Source organism: Ixodes scapularis, unplaced genomic scaffold (assembly GCF_016920785.2).
Source record: "Ixodes scapularis isolate PalLabHiFi unplaced genomic scaffold, ASM1692078v2 PGA_scaffold1__304_contigs__length_218370807, whole genome shotgun sequence".
NCBI lineage: Eukaryota > Metazoa > Arthropoda > Arachnida > Ixodida > Ixodidae > Ixodes > Ixodes scapularis.
Genome location: NW_024609846.1, coordinates 110,912,409 through 110,935,009, shown reverse-complemented (window position 1 = coordinate 110,935,009; position 22,601 = coordinate 110,912,409). Strand labels below are relative to the sequence as shown.

The 22,601-nt window shown below is 44.2% G+C and overlaps 2 protein-coding genes and 1 pseudogene across 2 annotated transcripts; all 3 read right to left on the bottom strand.

Moving 5' to 3' along the window:
* Positions 1–6,119: 6,119 nt before the first annotated feature.
* Positions 6,120–7,681, bottom strand: LOC120845994. The gene is made up of 3 exons (XM_040217584.3): positions 6,881–7,681; positions 6,705–6,775; positions 6,120–6,587 (listed from the first exon to the last, which is right to left on the bottom strand). Exons 1-3 carry the CDS (start codon positions 7,608–7,610, stop codon positions 6,198–6,200), a joined length of 1,191 nt encoding a protein of 396 aa, XP_040073518.1. The 5' UTR covers positions 7,611–7,681; the 3' UTR covers positions 6,120–6,197.
* A 733-nt stretch (positions 7,682–8,414) lies between these two features.
* Positions 8,415–20,458, bottom strand: LOC115324111. The gene is made up of 8 exons (XM_040217484.1): positions 20,070–20,458; positions 19,341–19,448; positions 14,431–14,597; positions 11,811–11,950; positions 11,213–11,363; positions 10,396–10,734; positions 9,896–10,060; positions 8,415–9,693 (listed from the first exon to the last, which is right to left on the bottom strand). Exons 1-8 carry the CDS (start codon positions 20,239–20,241, stop codon positions 9,619–9,621), a joined length of 1,317 nt encoding a protein of 438 aa, XP_040073418.1. The 5' UTR covers positions 20,242–20,458; the 3' UTR covers positions 8,415–9,618.
* LOC120846081 lies at positions 17,880–19,046 on the bottom strand (annotated as a pseudogene).
* Positions 20,459–22,601: the final 2,143 nt, after the last annotated feature.

Here is a 22,601-nt window from a genome sequence, read left to right as displayed (position 1 = left end):
GGTGTGAACGACAATGCAGTCTTCCTCCTAAAGCGCATTGGTGGCGGATAACCAGACGACACCAAGGCTGCTCGTGTGGTCTTCAGAGACTATTTCATGAATGAAGGCCGGGTTTTTTGGCAGTGGAAGCTGCTGGAGTAACAGTATGTCATGTTTGTATGTAGGAACGAAGTAGCATCCAGTAAAACAGTTGTTTGAGTATTGTGACGTTACTCAGGTCTGCTGAAGCTGTCATTATCTAAAACCCAAGATATGGAGGCAGACACTGAAAAAAGAAGGACACCTATACCGACTTCATTTTGCATGTATCCCTCTTTTCATGTATCTTTTTTTTTTTTTTTGTCTATACATAGTCTGGCATATCTAAGTAGGACTGCCAATTCCAAGCTCGGCGGCGTCCTTACTGTTGTTTTCGCTTAATTTTGGTTGCTAATAAGATAATAACATCTTCAACAGGCCATCTGTGTAGCCGAACAGTTGAGCATAATCTATAAAAATGTAGGTGTTGTAGCTTTCAAGAAGTTTGTTGCTCTCAGAGAGCAGAACAAGTAAAAAAAGGCTGCCTGGGCTTTAAAAAAACATAACATTTGATTTTTTTTTTCGAAGATAAGTGCATGCGCTCAAGCCCACTGTCTGTATTCTCTCATGTGCGATCCTGCACTCTGAATAATCTTAAATCATGATATAGAAATAATCCAACAGTTTTCTTGTCCTACTTGCTAGCCGGTAAGAGACAAAACGAAATGGAAGAATAAGTTTAAACGGTGTTTTGTTGGTTTGTCTACATGGTGTGCAAATATAGGCATTGCATCTAGATGAGACCGATTTAGTGAGTGAGGAGACCAATTCAGTGCCACATAGTACCATGCTTCAGCCAAGCAAGTGTGCTACTCTACTTGAAATACTACTAGTTTGTGAAAGCTCACCCGATACCAGCCCAAATTGAAACCGCAGAGTTGCGTAGAAATTGTTTAGTGCTATATTTAACTCCCCGGCCCCATCAGGCAGTTCTGACAACAATGAACTTCGACTGTACACGAAGAACCACTAATTATTTATGATCCTTGAAGTGTGCGCAATGTTGGATCCTACATCAACTGAATCTAATAAGCCTCAAGGCTTGGTTTGTCTAGTATGACAACAGGGTGGCTAGTGTGACCGCAGTAAAGTTTATAGCAGTATAGCGACCAGCAAAGAAGACGAAGAAGCCCAGCGGTCAATCAGCGCGAGCGCAAAAGCGCGAGGAATTCAATGCTAATCGGGTCGGCGGCAACGGTCAACGGTGGCTAGCTCCTTCTCGTTTTGTGTATATTAAATAATTTATAAGCGGTGACCTGGACGTCATGGAACATGCGGATTTCAGAAGTAATCCTATATGTGCAGGATTGGCTCTCAATTTGAGCGAACCATACTTCCGGATCGGCGGTCCAATATTTTGGAAGACGTAAATGCACCGATGAGAAATCGGCTGAGGCGGAGTCTCCGTTGTTGGCCATGATGGTCGGTTGAAGATGAAATGGTGCTGCTCGGGTCACCACTAAGTTATTTAATATACACCAAACGAGAAGGAGCTAGGCACCGTTGACCGTTGCCGCCGACCCGATTAGCATTGAATTCCTTGCGCTCGCGCTTATTGACCGCTGGGCTTGTTCGTCTTCTTTGCTGGTGGCTATACATGGCATTCCGGGCACTTCCGGTCGCCATGACAGTGGGCAGAAATCTTTTCCGATTCGGGTTTTGTTTACATGTTTTTCAGTGGCAACGCGTTCAGGAGGTTGTGTTCGTTCGGTTATTCTACCCACATGTTTTGCGTTTTCTGGGTGTTTACCGTTTACGAAGATGCCGCAGAGTTTGACAGTCGGCTTCACAATTCGCGAATTGACGCCGCTGAACGTAAGTGCGTCGATTGCCTGACACAGGCAACTATGGAAGGGAGCTCTTGCGTGTAGCTCCGTGTGTTTCAGCAATTTATAACATTACCGTTTAGTCTTCTGAACATCAGGTCACAGCGAAGATGCCACAGTGTTGTGCAGTTGACTGCACAATTCAGGCCGGGACGAACAGACTGTCAAAAGTTAAGTTATTTAGATTTCCGAGGAACGAGGGACGCCGCCAAGCTTGGGCCGTCGCTGTTACATGCGTTGGGTTTGTGCCCAATAACGATACCAGGATTTGCAGCAAACATTTCACGACTGGTAAGTATGAGTGCTATGTATACTTGTAGAGAAGATTACCGCTTTATTTTCTTAAGCTGCCACGTCCTCAGGCCTTCGCGAGCATCGCAGCCATAAGTTTCGTTTCGTTTCAACTTTCTCTGGGATCACCATCTGACGATCCCAACCACCCAGACTGGGTGCCACACATCTTTGCTCATCCGGCTTCTTCATCCCGGTGGAGCCCCGCTGCACTGCGGCGGTATCATCGTGCGTCGTCACGGATGCAACCCGAAGTGGCCGACGCGCCCGACGTGGCCGGTGCACTTGACGCGCCCGATGCACCAATGGATGAGGAAGAGATACAGGCGTGTCGTGCGAAACAGATTTGTTTACCGCTGACATTGTCACTCTTCTAGAAGAAAATAGGCGGCTGCAAATGGAAAATCAAGCTTTCAAAGAAGAAACAAAAATTGTGTATGGTAACGTCGACCTCAAGAATGACTCGGAGGTGGAGTTCTTTACAGGATTGCCAAGCAGCGGAATGTTCTGGGCTCTGCTCCATTACATTCTGGCACTCTACACTCGAAATTTCAGTGCCAAGATACCACACTGGAGCCAACTCCTGATGGTGTTGATGAAGCTCCGCCTCATCCCCCTCAACGAGGACCTCTCGTCGAGGTTCGGAATTTCTCCTGGAACTGTATCAAATGTCTTCCATGCCTGGATTAACATCCTCAGTGTTGAGCTGTCTCCATGCATTCTCTAGCCTAAAGCGGACACAGTTAGACAGCGGCTCCCAAACCTGTGCAAGGTACCAATGCTACGGAACCTTTGGTGCATCATTGATCGCTCGGAAATCTTCATTGAGCGACCGCGCACCTTTAAGGCAAGGACGCAAACGTTCTCGTCCCACAAACATCATAACACGGTAAAGTTCTTAATCGCCATTTGTCCAAGTGGAGGGATCTGTTTCATTTATAAATGCTGGGGTGGGAAAGTGAGCGCTCTGGAGCTCGCAAGACACTGTGGGTTTTTGGACTTTATTCAGAGCGGGGACCTCGTGATGGCTGATAGGGGATTTCCCATTGAAGAACTTCTAGCTATTCGTAAGGCTTCCTTGATAGTCCCGGCCTATACATGAGGGAAGACTCAGCTAACACGCCAAGAAGTTGAAGTGTCTCGAAGGGTCTCCAGTGTTCGGATACAAGTCGAGAGAACCATTGATCAGCTTAAGAAGTTCCACCTCCTAGAATGGACCATTCCTGTCTCACTTCTAAAAAAAAGGGGGCAGGGGCATGGCAACGATTGACAAAATAATCATTATATGTGCTGCTCTTGTAAATATATATGCACACTTTAATGTTTGGCAAGAAGGATGGTGGTTCTTGGTCTGTTCTTCAAAAAGCACGTAGGATCTTACAAATACAAACAGCAATAAACAACTTTTTTATTCACATGAACACATAAAGAGCAGAATGCATAACTGACAGAAGGGAATATTGCAAAAGAATCAGAACATGCGGTGAGAAGTGAGAGTTGCTAGTTACTGGCGCTAAAAGGGGCCTCCGGATTGAAAGACTGGTGCAGTGACAATTCTTCTGTGGTAGGAAAAGATGCCTAGCAGAAAAAGCTAATAAATGTCCTTCAAGACTGGACAGTATTTCTCTGCGGGCAATTTCCAACATTGTATACTTATTTGTAGCTCGTGCAATACCACTTCTTTGATAGTTTTCTTTTCAGATTTACACACCTGTAATGGTACCAGATACTTCTGCATATGTCTGAGTCACATGCAATCATGCGACCCTTTTCTGGCGTCTTACAAGTGGAGTACACTGCCACAGCAGAACGCCCGACATTTGGATCTAGCCGCCACGTGACCAGCTCAGGCAGAATGTGGTTTAAGAAATAGGATTCCAGCTTTGTCAGAAGCTCCTCCCACAGCTGCTCATCTCTTTGTATCCTTATGGTCACCAGAGAGCACTCCGTCCACACTACAAAATACCCCATCTGAAGCCCAGTGAGAGCCATCTGGCCTTGTAATTGAAAATAATGTGCATGGTTTTCTTTGAGCGTCATGTCTGCGTCAAGATAGAAATCTTTGTCCTCCACTGTGCTTAGATGCACATGTCTGTATTTGTACGAGCACTTGATCTCGAGCGCAGCCTGGGGGCAACATGCACAGCTGACTATCCCATCTGGGCTAGCTCCCAGGTATGGCAACTGTGGATTAACCACGAGTCCCACTTTTGCAACACTAAAGTCGGTGTGCTTTGGTGCCTCTGTGTCCACGAAGCTTTGCCTCGCAACTGGCTCCTTTTCAATGCCCCACAAAATTTGTGGAGGCATCTGGCCACCGATGTTAGTGTTTGTGGCATAACCCATCACATCTGTAATTAGGAGTGTTGGGCCAGAGCTCCCCTGCAGAGTTTGCACTCTACAGAAATTTGATGCAGTAATGCGCCCCCTCCTGTGTAAGTGCCATGCTTCCGACCGCGACTGCTTCCGCGAGCTGTGCTCTAAGAAGTCTGCCTCTACCTTGCTGACCATAAGGCAATCATAGACCGAGATGAGGATGTCTTTGAGCTCGTCCTTTTGCAAGTTTTTGTAGGTCTCCTGAAAGACGCTTGTGAGGGGAAGTGGGAGCAGCTCAGGCTCATCCCCATCCTCTGAAGCTGTGTCTGTGGCCTCTGGATCCAGCTGATGAGAGGGCACCATCTTCAAGAGCTTTGCACCTGGAGAGCGTTCCTGCAAGAGTAACCATGGGTGGTACTGGTTATGTTCTAAATAATGCTTCACTGCAGCATGATGAGGTACTGTTATTTTATCAGAGAAACCGATGCGATTTTGAAGTTTGAAATTACAATTGGTTTTATTTAACAGGTGGTGACAGAGTTGTGCACCAATGAAGAGCTTTACGGCAGCATAATATGACGAACAAACCAAATAAACAGTACAAGTGGCTGCATCCACTGTCTATAAAAGAGGGGCGAAAGCTGCCATGGCTAGTAAGGTTGGAATGTGCATATAAGAGGACGATTGGTGCAGTTTTGTTGAGTGCACAGGCATGAGGCTGCAGCTTTGAGAGGTGCTTTGGCTGCACATGCAGCCAAAATGAAGGTGCATGCAGACTCTGATTGTGCTGCTAGAAAAGTATAGTACAGACATTTGCAGTATTATCATGGTAAATAGAAACTGTGCTTAATAAATCCCTTGGCTTATACATATGGGAGATATTTCAATGCAGTAAATCCACATATGTCATAAAACTGCAAGAGGTGCACCATTAAGAAAATCTGAGCCAGTGTTTACTTGCTGGATTATATATTTACTCGAGTAGGCATAGTTGTTTACCTCATTGATCTCTATAGTGTTCATGGGATCAAGAGGTAATCTCTCTGAACGTACGAAAGTGTCGATGGGGCTCAACCCTACTGACCACGCCTTTCCAGAAAGAAAATGTTTGAAGTACCATTGGTACTCGAGGCCTGCTTGGTTAGGATTTAACATGCTACTGTCCCATCCTTCAGTTGTTCAGAGATGTTTACCTAAAGCTGTTTCATCAATTTACAAAAAAAATCTGGTCTAGCTGCAGTTCCTTTGGCAATGGACACATACCTTTATGTGGAGGAAGAGTTGTAAGGGATTGCCTTTGGGCTGTGGTGGAACAATAATCCTTTGTGAAGCTGGCTCTTTTGGCAGGCCACCACGTTTTGGGTGCGAAAAGTCTATGTCCACAGCAGATGATGGGCCAGCCTAGATTTAAAGCGAGACGCGTATACAAACATTTAGAATGGGCAGGTACATATTTAGGGGTAGATGCGCACGACTTACATACCGTAAAATACCGAGAAAGCGCCCCCCCCCCCCCAACTCAAGAGATAATTCAACCAAAATAGGGGGGGGGGGCCCTTCCTCTTTTCCGCACCAATATTCAAGGTGGCGGATAAAGAAAATGGCGGCCACTAAAAGTATGCAATGTAGACTGCAGTCTTAGCAAAAATGATTTCCGTAGACAGTTTCCTTGCGAACTTTATCCTTTTATTCGCTGTCGAAACCATCGAAGGATTCCTCAGAGTCTGACCCAAAAACCAGGTCCACACACTCATCCTTCAGCTCGTCGCGGTCTTCCGGGACCACGGCGCCGATGTCAGCGAGCTGATCGTGCAGCTCACCGTCCTCGGACCCGTCGAGCGCGTTCGTAATGCCGCAGCCCTTGAACGAGCGCTCTACGGTTTCCTCTGGGACAACAGCCCACGCCTCAGCCACAAAGTCCAGCACATCCTGCTGTGATGGTTTCCGCAGGTTTCCCTTCGGCGTTTTCTCTCCCTTCCGCATAAAGGCCTCCCAGGTTCTCCGAAGATTGGCCTTAAACGGCTTGTTCCAAAAGACGTCGGCAGGTTGAAGAAGGCTGGTGCAACTGGCTGGCACCTACACAATGTCCGTGTCGCATTCCTGAATTGCATCTTTTGCCGCTTGGGTCTTGTGTATTGGCGCCTGGTCCAACACCAGGAGCCGCCGTTCGTCGTCAGTGTTAGGGCCCCATACCTTGGTCAGCCACTCCTTGAACTTCTCCGAAGTCATCCAGCCATTTTTAGAAGCGGTCACGCGGCAATTCGCTAAAGATGGAACAAAAAAAAAAAGACATTGTATTTAACGCGAGCTCATAATGCATTATACTATTTCTCTCGGTGGCAAAATAGCAAGCGAAATGTTGTTCTCACCTGGTACACGAAGGCTCATGAAGGCCCTCGCTTGAATTTTTCCGCTCGGCTCCTTCAAGATGATAAACGCCGGGAGCTTGTGACCAGAGCCGCAGGCTGCTAAGGCAACCGTTAAACCCCGCCTGGCACAGCCGGTGTTTGTAATCCGGACAGTACTTTCTCCCACGAGGTTGTTGGTCCGGTTTGCCGGAGTGTCCATTCGGACAATTGTTTGATCCATATTCGCTATGTTGAATAGAGTCAGGTTGTGGCGACTTCGCAGAGAGCCGATTGCAGCACGGAATGCTTGCGTCTCCTCCGCGCAGTCCTCGGGCACTTTTTGGCTCTCATTAGTTGCTTGCCGCATCGAAACACCGAACCGCGCCTTCCACCTTTTTAAATACATACTGGAGGCCACAAAATTGCCCAGCTGTAGGTTTTTTGCTAGCCTCACAGCTTCTTTAGAAAGGAGCCTGTTGCTGACGGCGCGTCCAGCACTTCTTTCGCACTCAAGAAATTCAAAAAGCGCGTCGACCACTTCCTCGCTGAAAACGGGGGCTCCGTTTCCCAACTTGCGTCGTAACTTCGACTTTCCGAAGTTCTCTTGAAGAAGCACTTCATACTTCTTGTCCCATTCGCGGATTCTCTTGCGATCAAGCTTGAACTGACGCGATGTCCGATGCACGTTCTTGCCATTCAGCCTGTGCCACTGGACGACCTCTATCTTCTTTTGCACAGTGTACGAGTGCATAGCGCACGCAGTAACGCGACCGGTTCCGGCGCCGTCAAACAACAAAAAGGCGAACAAAAGGTTCACGTGGTTCACATTTACTTTTGGATTGGATTGGATCCCTGGCTACACATAAAAACAAAACTTCTAGAACGAAACTTTTTTCGGGGCCACCGGCAGCGGAAAAAGGGGGGAGGGGGGGGGGGGGGCGCTTACTTGGTAGTTTACAGAAATGCGAAATGTGCGGAAAAAGGGAGGGGGCGCTCACACGAGGGGGGGGGGGGGCGATTACGCGGTATATTACGGTAGACAAATCAATCGGAATGATGATTTTTTCAACTTATTTTTAGAAGTTCCTGAAACAAAGGTAATCAGTGTATCTTGTTTGCGTCAATTTATCTTGCAGTAAGAATTCAGTAGACAAACATGTAATACCTTTCCACTGCTTGAGCTGACACTTCATGCGCAGCGCACTGAGGTCGAGGACACATCGGTGGCTCCGTGTCTGACCGCAGCCTCGAAGAAAAAGAGTAGGGCAGCAACGTGACTGCAAACCTCTCCGAGCCTGAGGTACACTCTAATCATGGTAACCTTTGTAAAGGTGCACGTTTTCACATTTTTGTGCATCTATAAGTTAAAGGTTACACAAATGTAACCTTTACTAATGTAACTTTTGTAAAAGTTACAGTGGCAAAGGTTACCTCTAATTTACTTATAGAAAGGTTACAATCTCGTTAGCATTGTAACCTTTATAAAGGTATCTGCCCGCCAGAAAGTTATAGGTAACTTCTATGTGTTCGTGTAACCTTTGAGTGAAGCAACAGCTGGAATAAGAAATCCTTTTATTAAAAATGGCATTTTTGGCGAAAATTCACAAAAAGCATCCTGCTCGATTGTGATTTGACCCGTACAAAAATGGGACAACCCATAAAGTAGTGAAAAACTAGAGAACAAAAAAAAAATACTGTATTATACAAAAACGGCAATTGATTCCGAAGTATCAGAATATACATAATCACAAATTCCCGAGTCTGGGATACATCAATAAAAAGCTGTGATATAAATTACGTCCATAATGTAAAGGCACTATTATCGTAAGCGGTTAGCAGGTATTGTAGCATATATGCATCACAAAGAGCGCTGTTGAACGGTGTACAAAGCACTTTAGAATCTAAGGCCATATTATATCAGTGCTAGCCGGACACAAAAAAAGTTGAAAATTCGCTTAAAGAAAGCAAATAAACTCACGTTAAATCTCACTTCGACAGAAGCTTCGGCTTAACCAGCATGGCCTTTACATCTATAGTTACGAAACCACACTGGCACTCGTACAACAGAACCGAACAGGAAAAAAAATATGACTTATGTAAAACGATGTGTAAACACAGTTTAGCTGCTGTACGATAGACATAATGAACATAAAATACAAGTGCTAAAAAATAATTCAAAACTGTAACTATAAAGTACATCACAGTTGTTAAAGGGAAACTATAATAAGAGCTCTGAAATGGATATATAGGCAGCACGGAAAACACAAGTGTATGAGCTATAGAGTTGTTAATATTTTTATGGTTTCTTACCCTATATTATAACACATGAACCTGTTAGTAAAACCTAAACCATGATTCGGTAGAATAAGGTGAACTTAAAGTGAACGGCACTTTAAAAATGACAACATTCACTGCAAGACAAGAAAAAGTATTCTGCGATTCAGAAGAAAGAAGTCAAGGAACCAGACGACATTTACTTCCCCATCTCAGGACGCAACCTATTTTTAATGGTATTTGCTTTCGAAAAGTTAACACAAATTGTTCTTCTTCAACATAATGAGCAAATTTTTCAGCCGGTTCGTGAGCAGTCCACGGGGCACTTTTGTGTCAGGTAGAGTTATCTTCTGCAGTAAGACGAGGACCGTTCAGAACGCTGGTGGGTAGTCAAGGTTCTTAATGTAGTACATCAGCAGGCAGAAAATCAGAGCTCGCTCTAGATTTCCACCCGAGATCCAGATGACTTCTTCAGTACTGCCAGCCTAAACGCAAGTGCGTTCAGCGCAGTATATATACACATGAAGTGCTGTGACTTGCAGGTTATTAGGCATTGCATTCTGTGGAATGGCAGATTATATTCCATGAGCATCCAGTAATCAACAAAGTTCCCCGCATAAGTGAAATAAGTGTCGCACAAAACAGTCTTTGGAAGAGCATTTAGATATCACTTAACCTTCATTTAAATGAATCTTAAAGCACAAAAATGCACTGGATGTCACAAAAACTAATAGATGGATGCATGCAAATAATTCCACAAACCTCGTTGATGAGTGTGTGCCTAGAATGGCCTTGTAAATGCTTGCCAATGTCGACGAATGTGCATTCCCGTTCTTCTTTATGTGGAAACGCTTCCACCACCGCTTTCACCTTTTTCTCCAGGTCCCCAACCTTGCACTTAAATCGGAGTTCGACTTCAATGCAGAGCTGAGAAAAGTTGGTACAAGGAAGTAAAATCAGTCATTAATTGCAAATCAGACATCCCTGAAAAAAGGTGGTGCAATGAAATGAAATGAAATGAAATATATATATATATATATATATATTTCTCGCAAAAGTGCCTTTTGATATCCTTCGTGCCATCACAACCAAAAACGAAAAAAATAATTATAAATCGGTTCATTTACAATTGAGCAGAAGGCAAAGCTTGACCCATACCACAAATTTATAATTATATGATCGGTTCTCTGTTTTAGAGCAGAATGTTAGGCAATGCCGAGTTTTTGTGTTCTTTTAATATTCGTAAATAAATATGTACTTACAATGCTTTCTAACAAGAAATATTGAGGCAAAGGATCATCGTGACGCTTGCAGCAATCTTCGTAAGTGACCTCAAGAAGGCATTTCATTCTTTCTATATCCAGTGCCACGGTGCTCAGGTCAGCCGATCTGAGAGCCTGGAACAGTGCAACAAGAAACATTTGAGCAACATATGTAAAAAATAAATGTGAAATGAAAATTATGCGAACCTCCAGTTCGGCGGCAGCACTCTCCTTTGTGAGCGCTGGAGTAGGCATGGAAGGAGTTACAGCAGCTGCACTTCTCATCTTCCTGTGCTTCCGCACCTTTCGGGCCACTGTCAGCTTCCTTATGAATAGGCTCTGCAAATTAATAAAAGTACAGTACCTCTTGCAACAACAAAAAATAATGTTCTTGCACTGGTGTCCTATAAAAAACTGTATATTTAAAATTTTAACAGTATAAAAGCTTAGAAACAGCTAGCAGCATTGGCAAAAGATGCCAAGGAATATAAAAGCTATCCATTTAAGCTGCACGAGACGAATTATAATGAATACCGCTACTGCTTATATATCTCGAGCCTTTTGGGTATTTGAATAAATAAATTAGTTTTTTGTATATCACATATGCATCAAAATATGCGAGGAAGAAAAGTGGAAGGTAGGCAATCGCATCTCTGAACACAATTTACCGATAGGGTGTCTTCTGATATCAAGTATACTTATGATAGACATTTATCTTAAGACAACAAAACTGCTATGAATAACTGTATAAACGACAACCCTCACTGCTATAGGAACATTAGTCTATTTTAGGAATAAGCTATGTCCAGGTACTTACGTAAACATGGGTCCGTTTGTCAACAAGATGGCTCTCAGGTTTTGGCTCATCCCACAAAAGAAGTGGGTATTTCGTGGCAAGCGCCTCCCCAAGGGCTTTGTACATCGAGCGCCGTTCGCCCTTGTTCCCAGTGGTAATGAGATCATGCTCACTAGAAGAGAAATAATGCATCACTACTAAGACGTTTCTGTCTAACTTTCGCCAAAGGAAAGTGAAAATGAGCTTAAATATACTATATAGGCAAGGGCCACTGACATAACCAAATGTTGCTTGCGACTTAAGGTAAGGTTTAAAAGTATGCTGGCATTATGTGTTTTGTGGGTTAGCTTTCGTGTACTTTCAGGGAGGCCTATGAAATCTGAAAATATACCATGCAATCATCTGCTCATGCACCGCATCTTTCTTTCCTGTCCGTATGCTAATGCTAAACCAGGACCTGATGCGAATTGGCCGACTAGATTTGTAGAATGTCCATCCGTTAGTCTAAAGTCTCTACCTCACGTATATTATGGCGCATTTTTGGAAGCTCCATATGAGACAATGAAAAATGTCAACAAGATATAGTTAGCTTCAACAAAGAGCAAATAGGAGAACTTACTCCAGGAATAACGTCATTTCTGCACGCAGCTCTCTTGACAGTTTTGTTTGTGACTTTTCCGAGACAGCTTTCCCTTTCAGGATAGGCTGAACACAGTCAGAGAATTCTGGCATGTTTGCAAGGAGCCAGTCACAGAATACCTAAGAGGAAATAAACCAAGCTTTATTCCCAAAACACCTGTCACAACAAACAGGCTCACTTAATTTACAATAAGCCACGTTGCGAAAAAAAAATCGCTAAAAAACAGCAGGCATCACTACAGAGGTGACTCATGAATACATTTTGTAATAGCATAAAAAGCCTCATTTTTAGCATATGTATACAGTGGCCAAGGATACAAAAGATCGTCAGGTTTAATCACTATGGCGTGTGGTGTCTTGAGAAGAATAAATGCATTCAGTCGCTTTGAATAGCTCACTTTGACCAGAACCAGAACAGCGATGAAAATCTTGCCTTGCCAAGGTACAATTGTTTCTATTTCCCCAAACATTGCATGGTCATTTTGTTCAAACACAACCACATCAGAAATAGAGATCTTGACACCAGAGATAAAGGCAGAACGTACGGACATAACAGTTTGACCAACGGCATTAGGCTGCAGTCCACATGGCAAAAAATCAGATGTTAAGCTGACTGGTACACCGGCTGCTGGTGCAGTGTCACATTGTGCAAAGCTCAGCTTAGGCTGCCCTGGTCCTAACCACAGGTCACTTGACATTTTCATCTGAAAGTAATTTGCGACAGATAATGGAATATTTTTGAAATTCCAGAACTTCTTCGACTTTGGAAGAGCGTTTTTACTTTCGAATCTCATTGTCCAATGATGATGGGAAGGACCGAAGCGCCGTATCTGAGTGACCATGTGCACCAGCATGTGCAATTTCGGTTTAAATGAGCTGGAACCATACAGCTGCACAAAAAGTTCATTATGGCGTGCTACTAGGCACTCAATGTCTCCAAGTGCATCTGGGGAGATAGCAGGAGAAAGAAATAACTGTGTGATGATGCAAAGCAGCACAAAACATTCACTATGTGGCTCTTCCGTAGCCTCTTCAGGCAGATATTCATCAATAATAAAAAGAAAATGAAGATGGAGTATTAAACTGGAGCTTGCTGCAAATGGAAAACTGAAGTCGGATTCAAAGCTGCGAGGATAGTCACTCTTACTTGCCTATGAAAGCAGAACCGAGACAAGGCAGTGTTAAGCTGGCTTAAGGTCATCCATGCTGCTTCCCTTACAATGAACTTACTGAAAACTGTCAACTCCAGAGGAATGACTCCCTCCAACAAAATGTGCATAGGGTCATACAGCAAGTCCGTGAGTATTGAGAAATTAGGAATTTCCGCGAGGACTGATTTTGACGTAATCCCGCACTGTGCTGACAATTCAGTACGGTCTTTCTTTGAGCTAGCTGCCTCAATTGCCCTAAGGTTCTCTTTATATTGAGACTCAGTACGTAGTGGACATTGAACTTCATAGTGAAAATTATGAAATTCAGATGTGGGTACTGTGCAAGTTCGACAAGCAAGGCGAACATTTTTGCTGAAGCTTTCCTTAAAGCCTGCTATATTGTGACATACCAATGCGTCTCCAATATAGGCAAGCAAAAAAACAAAAAAGAGCTTTTCACCACATACAGTTTTTAACGTGCAGCCTCTGTGAAGTAAATTTAGAGTGGCAATGAAGTCTTGAAGAAGCATATGTTTTGCTTCTAATGATTTAAGAGCTTTTGCTTGCCCCACTCCAAGCAAAAAAATGTTGGCTAGCTTGGACCTTTCTGATGGTGGTAGGTTTACAAAAGAGACATAAAATACTGTTAGCTTGCCTCTGCGACCTCTTTTCATGCCTAGTGGATTGGCCAATTCAATGTCATCGCAATACAAAAGCATCACAATAGTGTTGTTCTCTTAGGTGCTTGCTACTGGGTGCATTTGAACTCGCATGCCATCAGTAAAATCTTTTAGCAACGCACTGTTTGAAGTCTGCAATGGAGACTGAAAGTGGCGGGAAAAGATTGGATGACGAAGCAAATTTTCAATTAGTCTCTTGAGTGGCACAAAGTAAGCTTTTTCACCATGCGGAAGTTTTACTTCCTCTGGTGGAACATAAATCCCCTGAGAAGTGTACAGGGCCTTTCTTGCGCGGTCATTTTCGAGTGCGGACACATCGATTGCGGTACCAGCAGTCTGTAAGAACTCCAACAATCGGACAGCGATATTGCGACTCAAGCTGTCTCGCCAGACATGACAGCTTTGTAAGAATATCTGGGCTTGGAACACTTGCTAAGTCACAATCCATATCAGTTTCCTCAAAACAAGACGCAACACTTGACGAAGCATTGCTTAAGCTTTCGGCTGTATTAAAAAATGATGTCCGATTCTCAGCCAAGTCAACAGTATATTGCTTTTCATGCCTATTTAGAACGCGGTAATCATTGCTTTCTGAAGATGTGCATCTACAATTGGTATGCAATTTATATTGAGCCATGCAGACAAATCGCTTCCGACACCTAGTGCACACCAAAGCAACCTTGTTCATGTGCACTTCCCGAACATGTCGCATAAAGGCATAAAAATGCCTGCTGGTGAACCTGCACGCCACACAAACGTGTTTGCTGACCTTGGGTGCAGGTTTTGATGGCGCAGGAGCTTCATTGATGGCAAGTTGCTGGCTCATGTCTACAGGAAGGTCCGAAGGAGATGGAGCTTCCACCCATAGTGAGCCATCTTTCGAGCAGCCAGGCTGTGCACTCTCTTGCAGCACTTCGGCAACTTCTCTCTCGTGGTCTGTGTTCCGTAGGTAGAACAAAGGGTAAAAAGAGATGGGATCAGTTCACAACGAAGCGGGAAATTGCACTACGTTACTATTGGTTGCTTCACGCCGCCGATGCTGCACTGATGACTCAGTCGAGCAGGCTGGATTGCATGTTAAATAAAGCATGGTCCATGCATACATCCATTCTGTAGCCAAGCAAGAAATATTTTCCTCGTGCGCGGAATACAGCACCAAGAACTTGTCATGCATAAATAAGCCCATAAGCATCGAAAATATGAACGAAATTCTAGAACTTACGTCTTGAACACTTATCATCATCATCATCATCATTTATTTTCCTTGAGGGCCCCAGGGGGCATTATACAAGGGAGTGAACACACTAAAAACATCAACAAAAATAGTTAATAAAAAACACGCTGTAACCTATACTTGTATTTCAGAAAGAAAGAGGTTAACGGCTGCAGCAAACTTGTTAGTGTCAGTCATGTTTACAATGAGGTCAGGTAATGAGTTCCAATCGTCAATAGCAGATGGTAAAGTCGACATTTTATAGGAGACAGATGACGAAGTAATTGAGCGCAGTTTACATGAGTGGTCAAAACGAGGGAAAATACTGTAGGGAGGTGATAGTAGAGAATCTTTTAGATGGTTGTTGTGGTAAAAGATTTTGTGAAGAAGAGTGAGACGTGACACCCTTCGACGTAAAGAAAGTAAGTCAAGGTTAGTTGATTTGCGTAATCCTGATATGCTCGTGTATGGGGAGTAGTCAGAGTAAATAAAACGAAGACCTCTGTTTTGAACGGATTCAAGGTTGTTAGTTAGATATGATTGCCATGGTGACCATATGGATGAAGCAAATTCAAGTTTAGATCTGACCAAGGTCGTATAAGCTAGTAGTTTTACTGAAGGTGTAGCTAGTCTGAGGTTACGGCGAAGAAATCCGAGAGTACGGTTAGCATCGGCAGTGACAGCATTTATGTGAGTAGTCCATGACAGATCAGAGGTCAGGTGAACGCCTAGGTATTTATATGAGGAACAGGTAGCTACTGGGATAGTGGAAAGGTGATAAGAAAAGGATGAAACATGTGAACTGCGGGTGAATGATAGAGATTTACATTTATTAAAGTTTAAAGTCATTTGCCATTTGTGGCACCACTGAGTTATAAGTGCGAGGTCATTCTGCAAAATTTGATTATCGTGGTTTGAATTAATAGGTCTATAAATTACACAGTCGTCGGCGAAGAGACGTATTGAAGATGAGATGTTGAGGTAGAGATCATTAATGTATATTAAAAATAGAAGGGGGCCAAGAACGGTTCCCTGGGGGACGCCGGAGGTTACAGTGCAGGTGGTAGATTTGGTGTTGTTATGTTGTTAATAGATGAGTACTGGGTGCGATTTGTGAGGAATTCGGAGATCCATTTGTCGACTGAGGGATGGATATTAATATTTCTAAGTTTCAGTAAGAGACGTTGATGAGGGACCCTGTCAAATGCCTTGGAGAAATCAATAAATATGGCGTCAGTTTGCTTATTAGAATCAAAGTTTGAGTTAACGTCAGTAAGAAAAGCTGTTAGTTGCGTTTCGCATGAGTATGACTTGCGAAAGCCGTGCTGATGCTCGAAAAGAAGGCTGTGGGAGTCTAGAAAGTTTATTATGTTAGAATAGAGTATATGCTCTAAGAGTTTAGACGACACACTGGTGAGCGAGATCGGGCGATAGTTGTTGATTAGTTGGCGATCACCTGCTTTGTAAACGGGGATGACGTTAGCGATTTTCCAATCGCATGGAATTTCAGAAAGTTGAAGAGACTGCGAGAAAATGTCGCAGAGGAAAGTTGAAGAGACGTGTTTAGTATTTATTAATATTTTCGAGTTTATTTGGTCGTCGCCAGAGCTAGAAGACACCTTCAGCTGATCAATGGCCTTCAGTACACCAGAGCGGTCGATCATGATAGGATTCATAGGAGGGTGAAGGGGTTGGCACAAGTTGGGCATACTTGACAAGTCTTCAATGGTAAAGATCGAGCTAAAAAATGTTAGTTTCAAGAGCACTATGTTCGTCAGAAAGTGGAAGGCCGTACTCGTCAACGAATTGTAATGGAAGAGAGAGTGCTGGGTTAATTACTTTCCAAAACTTTTTAGGTTTATTGGTTAAAGTGTTGGGGAGGTCATGAGTATAAAATTTGGATTTGGCATCATGAATCGCGGATTTGTAGGCCCTAGCGCACTCGTGATAGGCGTTCCAAGATGCGTTAGTGTTATGAGCCTTTGCCCTCGTATAAGCTCTTTTTTTCCTGTTAGAGTGACAATGAACTGTTTTATCGTACCAAGGGTTAGTGTTATCGGATATCATTCGAGTGAGTGGAACGAAACGTTTGATTAGGGATGTTAGTCTATCTTTGAAAAGAATCCAGTTTTCATTGACCGTCCTTTCAGCGAAGTTGACTGAGAATATGTGATAAAATTCTTCGAGGTTGGTGTTGATAGATGCGTAGTCGGCTCTCGCATAATCGTGAATGATTTTGCAATAACGTGATTTCTTAGGAGTAGTGATGGAGAATGTTAGCTCAATGACGAGGTGGTCGCTAATGCTGGGTAAGTATGTGACGTTGCTGAAGAGAGAAAGGTCATTGCTTAAACATAGGTCGAGTACGTTGCTGCAGCGATTGGTAATTCTAGTGGGTTGAGTGATAACATTAGATAGGTTAAAATCTAAACAAAGGTCAATAAACTCTTGAGAAGATGCACAGCTAGAACAAATAGTAGACCAGTCAATATTTGGGTAATTGAAATCACCAAAAAGGGTAACTAAAGCGTTAGGATATTTACATGCGAGTTCAGAAAGGCATTTATACAGCTCTATAACAAAATCTCTTTTATTATCCGGCGGCCTGTAACACACACCCATTATTACGGAAGGCGTTGTGCAAAGATACACCCAAACAACTTCTAGGTCAGTGGTAAGCGGTATTAGCCGTGATGGTATATGGTCTTTTATGGCCAAAAGTACGCCCCCTCCTTTTCTAGTTTTTCTATCAGACCTATACACTCGAAAGTTTAGTTGCGAGGGAAATAGCTCAACGTCAGATATATCAGGGCTTAGCCACGTCTCTGTAAGTACAACAAAAGCGGCATTACACGCTTCGATTACTGAAATTATTTCGTCTCTCTTTGGTATTATAGGCTTCTAATGTTAGTAAATAGGATAGAATGACTTGAAGATTTGTTAGTGATAACATGGCGCTTTGCCGGTCGACTCCTAGAGGGCGACGAGAAAAAGCGCTGGCGTGGCTATGTGTCTTTCTCTTTAACGGCGCCAAGAGCGGCATTGAATACATAGCACTTATCATTTATAAAAAGTTTATCATGACGCAGTCTGTAGGGGGTGCCTTTTGGCCTTGCAAAATCAAGAAGGTGACGGCGTGCGAGCCGGACAGAAATTGGGAAGTATTCGCTGATGGCTACGCGAGTTCCTTTAAGCTTGTGGGCTGATGAAAGAACGCTATCTTTATCTTTAAACGAAGAAAACTTTACTATTATTGGGCGACATTTCTGAGGGTCGAATGCTCCTAGGCGATGCGCCCTTTCAATCCTAGATGATTCAACTTGCACGTTTAGTTTTTCGGAGCACAAGCTAGTGACCAAGCACTCTGACTGAGCCCACGTTTCCTTGTCTGCGTCGGTGATGCCAAAAAATAAAAGATTACAGTGACGGGACCTGCCCTCTGCATCATCGCAACGTGTTTTTAGCTGAGATAGTTCGTTTAAGGCTGCAGTAAGCTGGGGTTCAGTAGTCGCGGCGCTACTAGTATCCTTCTGCTTTAGTGCGTCGAGTTCACTCGCGAGTTTGTTAAGTCGCTCTTCAAGTGTTGAAACTGTCTGTTCACTTTGTTTTTGTTTTTCTTTTAGAAGGTCTACTTCTTGTTGAAGTATAGCATGACTGTTTTTAAGTTTATCGACTGTTTCTTGTAAGCTAAGTAATTGTTCTTCTTGGGGTTTTGACATGGGACCTGGGTTCCGCTCAACATCACCAGACAACAACAGCAGCAGAACTCTAAAAGACTCAATACAAGCTTCGGGGCATGGAAGCATAACAAGGCAAACATTGTCTGATTTAAAACAATTTCAAGGTTTTTGTTTACTAACTTGCGGGAGGACGAAAAACATGAGCAACTTCATGGCTGCAGAGCTTCCATGCCCACTGGCGCGCTGTCGCAAGGGGAGCTCCTTTATAGCTGCCGCTGTCGATGTCCCTGCTGATGACGTGGTGTGAACGAGGTTCTCGATGAACTTGATACCAGGACAGGACGGTGCTGTCGACGAGTGATTGGCAGGTTGAAGATTGCCGTCCGGATGCCGGAAGAAAACCGCGCCGTCATCGTGACTCCAGTTAGTTGGGGACCCACGCGCCGACACGCTCAGGAACTGCGGGAGGACGAAAAACATGAGCAACTTCATGGCTGCAGAGCTTCCATGCCCACTTATATAGCTATACACTGAAGGCTTGCGTAAATCAAGCATTAAAAGCATGCACGGTACCACTTTTCTCAAAGGCATGTGATCTGGTAGTAATTAGTGGTAAATTATTATCGTACCGGTAAAATGTAAACTTAAAAATCAGAAAGCAATAAAAAAAATCTGCATCGAACTAGCGGTTCATTTAGGACACCGTGATTGGCTATTAAGGCGCGACTTTCAGTAAAATAACGGGATTTTTTAGTATATATTTGCGAGCATGTTGCGCCCACCAACCTTTCGAACAATCAGGATGATACGGCTGTTGCACTTCACTCGGTCCATTTATCCCTGTGCCAACTATTAATAGAATAGGTGGCACAGTAAGTCCTTGCTCTGTGTCACCTATTGGTAGAATAAAAATAAATAAATAAACGTGACGGAATAATTGCACAACAAAACGAGATAATTGTCTGTCCTACACCGTTCATTCTGCACCACACCTTAAACGAGCAGGATGTTTTATTTCTTGACTAAAACAGGGATATATGCCTAGATCAATTCTGCATGCCACACATTAAATATTATCTTGTACCCTGAACGTAGTGCGAAAAGTTTCGGTGCAAAAGCCATTCCGCAAGAAGTGATAAGACGTACAGAGTTACAAAATTCAGTTACCAAAAATAATAATACCGCAGCCGTACATTGCAAGCTTGCGCCTATGTGAAATGCACAAAAGCACGCATATCCCCACCGCGCGCGCAAGCATGTAAATAGGCAGTAATTAGTCGTGCATTACCACCACACCGTTCACTGACGACACTAGACAGCTACGGTAGGGCTCATCTACAGGCATTACACATAAAAAGAGCTAAATCGACACAGAGTGCCACGAGGACAGACATGCACTCGTATAAAACGGCTCAGAATCATTTTGGTCCTAAATGCACACAAATAACGAGCTTTGAAAATGAGAGCTCGCACGTCGCTACTGCAACGGTTCTGCTAGGAAGAAACGTCACTTACCCAAATCGGTGATTCTTCCGTGAATGCTTGGGCAGTGATTGCAGAACTGACAACGAATCTTTGCCGCGCTTTCGTCTGATGGGCACACGACGACGTAGCGCTGACAGTCACACAAAGGCTCCCTGCAACTGCCGCGCAGTACACCCCACATGTCCCTGCTGGTTAGCGACATAACTGCTTCTGTGGTTTGTCGAAACAGACCGAGAGTCTTCCAACTCGCTCCGAACAGAGTATTGGCGCAAGAAATGTGCCGCCAAAAAATGGCGCTCAAACGGCCCGGGCGCACGCGAGACAGCCGCGACAGCGGTCACTCATTCCCGCCGTACTGACTTCCCAGCATGCAACACCGCTAAGCAACTCAGGCTTTCACAGCCATTGTTCTTCTTTGCTCTTCTTTTTATTGCGAAAGGATGCTGCCAGCAAGGCGTCCGAAAAAAAAAAGAAAACATCGCCTGATGACAGTCCCTCTTTCACCAGGAGAGGGAAACAGCAGAGGAGCGCGTCGACAAGGCCACCAAGGCTCCGAGGTTTCATTTTTATAGCTTTAGTTTTAACGCGAAAGAAGTATAGAGCGCGTCGACAAGGCCACCAAGGCTCCGAGGTTTCATTTTTATAGCTTTAGTTTTAACGCGAAAGAAGTATACTTCTTTCGCGTTAAAACTAAAACTATAAAAATGAAACCTCGGAGCCTTGGTGGCCTTGTCGACGCGCTCCTCTGCTGTTTCCCTCTCCTGGTGAAAGAGGGACTCTCATCAGGCGATGTTTTCTTTTTTTTTTCGGACGAGAGTGCATAGGTTACTACGTCATTCATACGTTACTGTACAAAAGTTACATGGCTCTAATTCTCATGGTAACCTTTGCATCGTCAAATTTTGGCTGTTGTAACCTTTAGTCACCGCAAGAATAACGAAAACACGAAAAATAAACGACTTGTAACCTTTATTTTATAGGTTACTCACTACTAAAAGTTAAGTTAAAGGTTACCATGATTAGAGTGTACAGAAGCAAGCAAACGCCACGTCAAAACGGGGCATCTTCAATATCGCTAACAGCGCATCCTTAAATTAATCATGGACCACTAACCCAGCCATACAGGTGCAGTGCCCAGCCAGGACCTCGCCACCATCTTCACCTATGATCCAGGAATCGTAACTGCGAGCTCCTTTCTGTCCGGCTTGCACAGTTGCAGCGATGAGGCGCAGTTGAGGGAGCGAAGTGGGCTGGTGCATGCACACGCTTGCTACCTTTCCATTAACAAAATAATTGAATGCTTCCAGAGATTTGTGAGCTTTCAACTTCTCGCGTGTGAATGGGCAAGGCGTCTCAACAAGTTAGTCAAACAGGAAGGGCCACGTAACTTTTGGCAAGCGCGCCAAATCGGATGAGAAAATAGTCGCGTTCTTGGTGTCATAGGGGTCAGGGAGGCACACTGACCCATGGTAGGTGAGCTTCTCGATATATTTCCTCTTATTTTCTTCTGAAAGGCACTTAAAATATCCGCTGCTCATTTTCGCCCATCAAAACACACCGCGAGTGCGCCAGACCGGATGAGACGGCTGCCTGCCGGAAGTTCAGTCATGTTTGTTATTGTTTACCTAGGAATACTACCATACTGCTATGAACTTTACTGCGGTCACACTAGCCACCCTGTTGTCATACCGGACAAACCAAGCCTTGAGGCTTATTAGATTGAGTTGATGTAGGATCCAACACTGCGCACACTTGAAGGATCATAAATAAGTTATGGTTCTTCGTGTACAGTCAAAGTTCATTGTTGTCAGAGCTGCCTGATGGAACCCGAGTACCAACACCAACTAAAACTACAGGGTGAAACAAGGAGACGCCAGGCTCTTTAAATCGACCGGAAAATTCGGTTTCTTAACCTATCGCGCTACGACTTTCTGCAGCGTTGCCCACAGATTGTGCATTTTTTTTGTAAAATTTGCGAAGAGCGATCTTACCTGAGGAAAAAGTAAAGAAAGAAAAAGGCTTAGCTCCTATGGAAACACAGTGACGCCACCGATCTGCAAACAACACGGCGCCGTTTTGCACGGGAGACGAGAGGGCACAACAAACGCCGCCAACGAACGAGCATACGGCGCCGAGAGCAGGCCTTTTTAGCATACAATCTTTTCGACTCAAAAGCGGCGCGCGTTCCGCAGGCGGCGACAGTCGCAGAAACAAAAAAGACAGGCGCGGTAACAGCAAGGGACTGCAGTTCCTTGTCTGCAAAAGGGCCGGCTCTCAGCGTTGTCTGCTCGTTCGTTGGCGGCAGTTGGCGTCGCGACCGCTTGCGCCATCTCTTATCTCCCGTGCGAAACGGCGCCGTGTTGTTTGCAGACCGGTGGCGTCGCTGCGTTTCCATAAGACCTAAGCCTTTTTCTTTCTTTACTTTTTCCTCAGGTAAGTTCGCTCTTTGCAAATTTTACAAAAAAAAAAAAATGCACCATCTGTGGGCAACGCTGCACAAAGTCTTAGCACGATAGGTTAAGAAACCGAATTTTCCGGTCGATTTAAAGAGCCTGGCCCTTG